The sequence below is a fragment of the Haliotis rubra genome, unplaced genomic scaffold (assembly GCF_003918875.1).
Source record: "Haliotis rubra isolate DU_JTF1 unplaced genomic scaffold, ASM391887v1 Scf1850, whole genome shotgun sequence".
In the NCBI taxonomy this organism is placed as follows: domain Eukaryota; kingdom Metazoa; phylum Mollusca; class Gastropoda; order Lepetellida; family Haliotidae; genus Haliotis; species Haliotis rubra.
Genome location: NW_025765837.1, coordinates 1 through 9,323, shown reverse-complemented (window position 1 = coordinate 9,323; position 9,323 = coordinate 1). Strand labels below are relative to the sequence as shown.

Below are 9,323 nucleotides of genomic sequence, written 5' to 3'. Positions count from 1 at the left end.
TTAGGATCTACACCGAAACGTCGCATCCACTGCAATATAGAAGTTGTCTATCCATAAAAAGTGTTCCTCTTCATCATCACACCAGCTTCTAAATGCCACTTAAGGAAGTTTGAGAAGCAATTTTCGCGATGTTTTGCTCCAACCTGCTGCTGCAGATGATGATGGTAGTGGTGCTGATGCAGTTCCTTCTGACAGTGGTTTAGATTCTGAGTTCAAACCTCACTTTGAAGAAAGTGTTAGAGACAGCAGTGACTGTTTCTAATAGTGAAGAAGAACGTAATATCCTGTCAGGTCCTTTGATTTAAATCAAAAGGGGGTGACCGGGCCTCACGTGTTGTATGCCACAAATTGCAACGTTGCAATTTGTTGTATAAAATTTGTGGATTGCAACGAGTTTCAAATTGTGAACTCCCGAGTTGAAAGCTTGGTGGGATAAGGGTTAATATGTTTTATAACTGTACATAAAACACTTCAATGACTTGCTGTTTGAACACCAGATGTTAAAAGAAATCTGAAGATCTGTTTCAGTTTGTGTTGCTCTTGATGTCATTGGTAATTGTGGTGATCTATTCCTCCTTTTTTTTCTCCTCTTAAAGATGTGCATCTGTTGCAACTGAAAAAAATAAATAACGCATGTGAGACCAAGTATGATATACTTAAGGAAATGTAAACAGTTCCTTACAGTGTTGACATCAATATATTATTGATAAATTAAGCATGTGGAAGTTATGTTTACCTGAACATGCTGCACCATAAACAAATGCTACATGGGTTTGTAATAATCAAGCTCATATTACAGAATACATTTGTGAGAAACACCTATTCAGAGCTATTGGTACCAATCAAAGTGTGGATATAATCATCATTGTTTACACGCTATTAAATAATTATTTAATTAATTACATTTATATTTAAGAATTACACCTGGAATTGCATTGCACATAAAGTTATCTCCTGGATAATTCCAACTGCAAGATACTTTATTTATTTACAAAGTTCCCGATAAAATGTTTTATGCAATAACTTTACAAATATTGACCAAATATTTGAAAATATTTTTGTGAGATTACAAAATATCTTTTACATTGTTATGGATAAACTTAACTGATATTTGCCATGATGAATTACGTAAGTTATAATAAATGCAACAACTGCAAAATCCAACTGTGGTGAGTTAATTTTTATCGTCACATTGGCAATATTTCAGCTATATCGTGACGAGAACAATTTATAATTATAGATCAATACAAATAGAAATTAAAAGTCTGTTGTCAAAGAACAGTTAAACTGCTAGTTTATCACATGTATTAAAGTAAAATTAGCACGCTATCATGAAACGATATTATTAAATAGAACAATACAATATAAAAATGGGGTATAGGTTGCCAACAACTGAAGGTAGATGGGGACGGGAACTTACAGTACTTTTGCTACCTGCATGGACCCTATCTGGATTTACATCATCCCCTCAGCTGTTGACAGTTTAGACATTAATTTAAACGAACACATATACTATGATTAAAATGTGGTGAGATTAAACCTTCTTTGAAAGATATGGTCCTACATACCCTCTCAGGGGACAATAAAATGCCTAAGCACAAAGATCGTGACATCTCTCAACCTGGACCGATTGTTTCACAACAGCCTAAGCTCAAGGATCGTGACATCTCTCAACTGGGGCCATTGTTCCACAACAGACTCCGCACACACCTCTTGACATCTCCCAGCCTGCTCCACATCTGATCTTTCCTTCATAAATCTGGCGTCATCTAGATCTTTGTGACCATGCACATCAAAGGAAAAGTTGCCATAATTACCGGCGGTGCAGGTGCTCTTGGACAAGCAATGGCCAGAGCTTTGTTGGAGAAAGAAGCCAAGGTAACGCAAGAATAATCAGTCTGAGGTCATGTTACTGTTTTTCATCCTATGTTCAAACGAACAGTTTGCAGTTCCGTGGCCTCATTCAGTGGCGTCCCCTCAGCTGGGGTCGTTAGTGTTTTGTATCGTATTTGCATTTCCCCTTAGGGAAGAGCTGTTTGACCAATGAGTGTTACTCATATGACACAGACAATATTAAGTTATAGAACTTGTGTTGTATAAAGCGTTGACGTTATTGAACATAAGCGAACGTTCGACTTTGTTGGGCCAGTTAAAGCAGCCTTATGTTACAACAATGATGTCAGCGTAACATGGCCTTATGGCTTAAAGAGACACTGATCTTGTGCTATTCCTGGGACTGGTTAATGCTTTTGTTACTTTTTTTCCTCCGCGAGTACCCGGATGATATCCCAGAATACGTGACTGGGTTGTGATCATCTTTGTCAGCAAAGATGAAACACCAATTACAATTTCCATCTTGATTATTGTGATGTATCAGTGTTTAAATACAAACATACCACTTTAATATAATCATTTAACAAACTTTCACACCTTTAAAATGAAACGTTACCTCAAAAGATGAATCAAGGTTGAAGTCGGACATGAAAATCCGCCCATGCTAGTCGTAAGACGCGACCAACGAAGATTGGGTGGTCAGGCTCACAGGCTTGGTTGAAACATCTCATCTGATTCCAAATGCGTAGATCGGATGCTCATGATGTTGATCACTGGATTGGGTGATCCGTACGCGATTATTACAGACTGCTATATATAGCTGTATTATTGCTAAGTGTGGCGTTAAAAAGAAAAGAAAAAAGAAGACCCTGAATTAACATCGATTTGTCAAGAAAATATTAATACCAATTCGATGCTTCTTAGATAAAGTATATTGTATATTATACACCTAAATCTACGTAGATGATAATTTATTTTATGCTGTGGCAATAATACACTCAGGACAAAGTACACAAACATCAAGCTTATACCTTTGCGCGGCAGTTTCAGATAAAGAGGAGTCGGTATTATCACTGCATCGTCTGTGTCGATGAATATAATGATAGGAGTTTTATGTCATGATTTGATTTCAATAAATGTCAAAGGGGATGTTTTTATAAACACTAGCCAAGAGCCTCGCTTGTGTCTTTAAGTCATATTTCGAGAAAACTGTGTGGCTCTTCCCCACAAAACATCGATATGTGTGTTTTATGTCTCAACAAATGAGACAGTATTAAAGGAGTAACTAACTCATTAGTAGGGTAGAAAAAAGCAAGGGTAGTTAATATTTTTCCAGTGTAGCTGTCGAAGAATTAAGCTACCGTTTTTACCGGGTTGAGAGATTCTTAAACAGAGAGCAATGGCAGTTAATGGCATGTATCTTTTGTACCATGTACATCACTAAGCAGGTCTGGACTTTCCCCTCACTCCTCACTAAATTCTGACGCCACCATCAAAATACAAAATATCTCTGATTTCCTAGCCGCTGTTGAAATCTGAATCTTGATGTGATACAAAATACTTTAACCCTTTTCACACTCCTAAAAAACAAGGTACTTTATATAAACAAAATGTTTCTCAAGTAAAGGTGTGTTAAGGCTGTTGCTTGTTTGTGCAAGAATAAGAAAACAGAATAATAATAATAATAGATATGTAGTTGAAACAGCTGGATGACAGTCCTTTTGTTGTCCATTTAAAGACCAGTGCCAGACAAATCACCATTAGTACCACTTGTTGACGTTTTCGCATCATCAATCTCCGTCTCTCCAGGCAGAAAAACTTATGCAGACCAAAATGTTAATTCTTTAACATCATGTTATATTCTCGATATATCATTTGTTTAACACAGGTGTGTATCTTTGACATCCATGCTGACAGAGGTGCTGAGATAGAGTCTTCACTACAGAGTCAGTTCGGAGGAGACAAAGTGTCTTTCTCGCTGTGCGATGTAACTGACGAAAAGGGTTTTAAAGGTATGGATCGAAATGACCTTACCTCTACACATAATTCGCCTAAGTAAAGAGTAAGATTAATGTGCAGTGAAATATTTCTATGAATGGTTCAGCTAAACCATACATTTTCATAAATTATGGAATCAGCAAGAATGGAGCTCAAGGGGTCGGGGATCTTCACATTTGGGAACGGATACAGATTTGTTGGGTCGTTGGTTCTGAAGATTGTAGTTGTCTCATTATCATGACATATGGCATTGCCGTACACGTTAGTCGATCCGATGGTTTCTTTCCAACATTATGTTTGTTTATTTTAATGAAAACATTTTATGTAAAGGATGATGTGATTTTCAGAACGAGTAAGTCCTAAAACACGATTGTAAGAATTTGTATTGGAACTTGATATTTGCGTGTGCCGACTCGTCACCAAACCACATGTCCCACATTATCCTCAAGGTGTACATTTAATGTCATAGATGACGTTTCTGGTTTGACATTAAAGAGTCTTGAAGAGCAGTTTTTGTTCTCTGTGCTGCAACAGTAGTGTTCGATGAGTTTTACTGTCTTCACAAACAATAATAATGAACCCTTCTCAATACATGTTCTTCCTTGTTTCTAAGAGACCTTCGACGGCGTCGCGACACGTTATGGACAGGTGGACATCATGATCAATAATGCAGCCGTCATCAACGAGAAGATAGACATTGACAAGATGCTGATGGTTAACCTGGTGAGAGAACACAGCTGATTCAATATTGTTATGAGAGTGTGTGTGTGTGTGTGTGTGTGTGTGTGTGTGTGTATTTAATTTGTAATATCACATTGATTAAGTGATAGTCATTATGGGTCACAATGTTTAAAGTTTTGAGCGTGGGTTTTGGCTGCATTATCTCGCATCATATATGTTTTGAGTGGCAATAGTATTTGTAGCGTGCACGCCTTTTGATAGCTTCCCCAGAGTTGCCTCCCTTGGCTGGGTTTATTTGGTTTTGAATTCCGGGTCTTGTCACGTCGTGTGTTTTCCACGCGGTTCCATGGCGTTCTGAGAGAATAATGATGGAGCCTAGCTTTGCTAGAATGCTCGAGAACTGTGTAAGAGCTACATAAAGGCTGGTTGTAGAGTAGTGCACTACAGGACTATTCACATGACTGGATTTATACACATCTGTCTGCCATCGTCGAGTTTCTCAACATTTCAAGACTGACCGTGCTTGCCTGCTGTCATTGTAAACAACCTTCAATCAGTATATCTGTTCTCACTGTAAATTTCAAGACTGGCGAGTTTATATCTTATATATGTGATTCCAATATTAAGAGGTGAGTGAGTTAAAAGTTAACGTCACGCATCGGCAATATTGCAACCATATCGTGACGAGAACAGTTGATATCAATAGGCAAATCAATAAATGTACAACGTAAAACCCTGTCATCGAAGGACAGTAAAACAACTAGAATATCACAGATATACATGTAAAACTAGTAATGAAATCTAAAACATTCTAACTATAGGGAACAACACAATATAAAAATAGGCTATAAATCGCCAACAACTGAAGGTAGATCACCATGCCAGGGACCATGTGGACTTACAATATTTAGATTTGTGTCTCAATTGCACTGTCACTAGAAATCTGTATTGTCATTCATTGTAGCTTGCTTCATTGTTTGTTCAATATACTATTGAATGTCTGAATATTATTGACTTGTCTGTGTTCTATTTTGCTGGTTCATTACACGGGATTCTTAAACCATTTGTCAGTGGCAAATTATTAACCATAACAAAATGACCTGTCGATGATGGTCAAAGAGGTGTATTTGTTTCTTTGTCCAATATTCCAGCTCATGACAGCGGTCTGAAAATAATGAAAATATGTCATTAGACCACAAATGTATCAGTCAGGCCAGCAAGCCGATCACCAGTTCTATCCAACATGTTCACGGCTGAAGTAGTGCTGTAGAGCAGATAGCTTCTATCAGTCGTCATCAAGATGTGTTCAAGACTGGTTACTGCAAAAACAACTCATCAGTTGAACATCAGTTCCTGAAAGTCCCGAGGATCAGTTGTGTTATCAAATGTTTGAGAAAAGAAAACAGCCACCAATATAGTCACGGCAATCTCCTGAATTGAAATGGGGTTGCTGAAACTAAATCGCTCAGTTTCAAGAGAAATGTCACATTGAAAGCCTGCATGATCACCCCCTGGTACCAGACACACAAACACTCAGTCGTCTGATGATGTGAGATATTGTCAGTATTCTTTTAGTCGCCGATATGGTCACTATCCAACTCCCATAACATCTAGGGTAGCGTGAAGCTGACAACAAAGCACTGACGTTGTTGGCTTCAAAGAAGTCCTTCACAATTATACCTGCATGGGGTCCTCTCCTCGTCATGTTGATAAAGGACACCATGTGAGTGGCTATTGAAGTTGGAAGAAGCATATCATACATGTCCTTCTATTAACGATAACCAGTTGTGTTCTCCTGCCCACAAATTCCTCCTACACGATAACGCCCTTCCACCATATGGCATGGCATCTTGAATGACGTTCCGTCTCCCTTCGACAGTGAACACGCTGTTTCCATCAACTTGTCTGAACAGACAAAACCATTTTTCACCAGACCCTCTGCCTGTTCCATCTCTACCAATGACGTACACTAAACATCTCAATTCTGGCGGTGGTGTTCGATTCTTTTGTGAGATCTGTGAATCTAAAAAATATGTTCATGTCAGTGTACGCAAAGAATAAGGAGTGAAACATTGATGTGTCGAATACCCATTCAGAGTCCAACAATATGGTTGTGTGATGTATAATAACATCAACTTTCAACGGACCCACACAAAGACGTCGGAAGAGTGTAACGAATATTTAACATATTGGGATACCTCTGTGTATATACAGTTGTGATAACTTCAATATGCTTCATAAGAGAACAATTCCCAGGGACGTCAGTTCTGTCCTCACACTGTGGCAGAAAGTGAGTTTCGTTATGATTATATATGTGCGTTACGGATTAGTGTGAAAATGTTCAGGGTGATTTGAAATGTAACACACACAACACATCTATAGAACTTGCAAATGATGTGAACAGCAGTTTGAAATTTATTGCACGTGTAAATTGGCAGTGTGACTATTATCATATATCAAATACAACATGCGCATGTTACAGTCTCTTGTTATGAATTTATAGAAAGTACATCTCATTTATTATTCACTCTTCAAAAGGAGAAACGGATAAGCCATTTATAGGCGGTATTGCGTTAGTTTCAGAGCAATTGTTTCAAGTTTATAGACAAGGAGTTCGCCATCACCACAGCAGCCTTTATTCTGGTGTTTCTGTTTACTTGAGTTCAGAAGATGGACAAGTCAGTAATTTGTATGGCCACCAATTGGCAACAATTACTATTTGGCACCGTCTCGCAGCAGACTGGATAAGTCAAAGAAGTCGCTCCCACGGAGTTCTTCACCACTCTTCCTGCAATGCGATGGCTACATGTGGATGTGTCTGAGGCGTGTTTTGACGTTGACCTACACGTCTATCGAGTTCATTCCATAGGTGTTCGATCTGGTGATCGGGAAGGCCATGGCAAGACACTGACGTTAGAATTGGCAAGGTAGCAGACTGTGAGGAGTGCTGTATGTAAAGGAGCGTTGTCATGCTGGAACAACTCCCTCTGTAGGTCCATAATCGGAAACATGTGACGTTGATGCACCGATTTGCTGTCAAATTACCCTGACCCTCCACCATATCAGATCTTTGTGTGCTGGATATCGCACCCAACACCCACCATGACACAGTCTCAGCCGAAAGTGTTATATTTTTGCAATTAGGGGCAAAACGTTTCATTTCTCCGATCCCAACGGTAAACACACTGTCTTCCATCTCGCCGAAGTGAAGACGAAATGGTGATTCATCACTAAGTCCAGTCTCGTCTCCAGTTTCTAAGCTTCCAGTCCCAGACTCTACGGCCCCATTGCAAACAGTTGCGCTGATGGACGTCTCTCAAAACAAAGGGCGACAACTTGGTCGAATCCACACTTCACATTCGATTCCTGACATTTTAGGTCTGAAATTCGTCACAGTTCAGTTTGGATGTAGCGTTCCTGGGCTTGGGTGGTACCTCTTGGATAATGGCCTTCTCCGGGCGACGTTGGATGGAATGGATATGCCGGAAGCAATCCCAAAGGCAACATAATGTGCTCTGATGAACGTTGAAATGTCGGGTTGAACTGCAGACTGCGACTCCCAAGCTTCAAGGCGGACTATGGCCATGTTTCGATTGGCGGCTCTGTCGTAACATGATGATTTCACTCTTAAAATCTAAACACAACGTTTGTCTTTTCATGATGTATTTACGGCATTAAACTTATATTTCCGCGTGTTTGGTTTATGTTTTCTTGGTGACATTTTTGGCGAATATTCATCCAAACGCTACAAAACAAGGAAATTTTGAAATTGCGCGTTTGACTACGCTGAAGCTGTTTATACAACACAAAGATGACGTTTTTGGAAAGAAATGGGTATATTGTATTGTACAGCAACAGGAGTCGAATATTCTCAAAATCACTTTTGAAGTGGTAACCAGCATTACATCAAACTCATCTATTGTATAAACTCACTCTGTATGTGTATTTCAATCAATATCACTCTGTACATCAACCTACTCTCACTCAAATCATTAATTAGCAATCCAAATTACATCCACCCTGTCAATTGTATATACTCACTATGCCGCTGTGTATATATTCTCCTTGTTTTCAACTCTTTGTATCACCTTTAAAACTTCTAAAATGCCTCCCAAAGACGTTAACAGTAGAAAAGTTGACCTGCATGTTATTAAAACGGTTGTATGTAAGTAATTTACTGTGAAGAGAAATGTAGATGCAAATACAACTGTAGAAAAAGAGCTACATACATTTTCATTAAGCACATAAAACTGTCCCTGTCTTCGCAGGGTGGCACCATCGAGGTTCGAACCTCGCCATCAAACATATGAGGAAGGATGAAGGTGGGGGAAGGTGGTGTGAGGGTCGTCAACGTCTCCTCCATTACAGGTAGGAGATGTTGCCTCCGTGATCGAGATAAATATAGAGTACCAGTTAAAGACTGATAAAGAACCACCATACTTGTATAAATACCGCTCTTGTTCTCTTTATCATATGATTTAAACCAGCCTTTTGGGCCAAAGAAGAAACTGAAGGCGTATTGGACCTTTGTTGAAGGGTGGAGAATTTGCTGTATTAACAATCAAAATATCCAAAACTTTAGACTTGGCATGAGTTCAAAAGGTATATTTCAAAACTAATTCTGAAACGTCATTACATGTTATTCTTTTAAACTTAAAAAAGGTATTCGCAATAATACATACACATCCTTGTTCCTTCAGTTTTCGAATTACATAAGAAACGTTTCACGTAAAGGTCAGGTGTATGAAGGAATATAGAAGCGAAGTGAATTATTCTGTGTGGCCATGACACAAATTACCAAGCACATACTA

General features: G+C 38.8%; 1 protein-coding gene across 1 annotated transcript; it reads left to right on the top strand.

Moving 5' to 3' along the window:
- Positions 1-1,765: 1,765 nt before the first annotated feature.
- On the top strand, positions 1,766-4,554 carry LOC124273882 (15-hydroxyprostaglandin dehydrogenase [NAD(+)]-like; the record flags this gene model as incomplete). Its single annotated transcript, XM_046709227.1, has 3 exons — positions 1,766-1,878; positions 3,722-3,845; positions 4,445-4,554. Coding segments are annotated over exons 1-3 (327 nt in total), but the record flags the coding sequence as incomplete, so codon positions are not given.
- Positions 4,555-9,323: the final 4,769 nt, after the last annotated feature.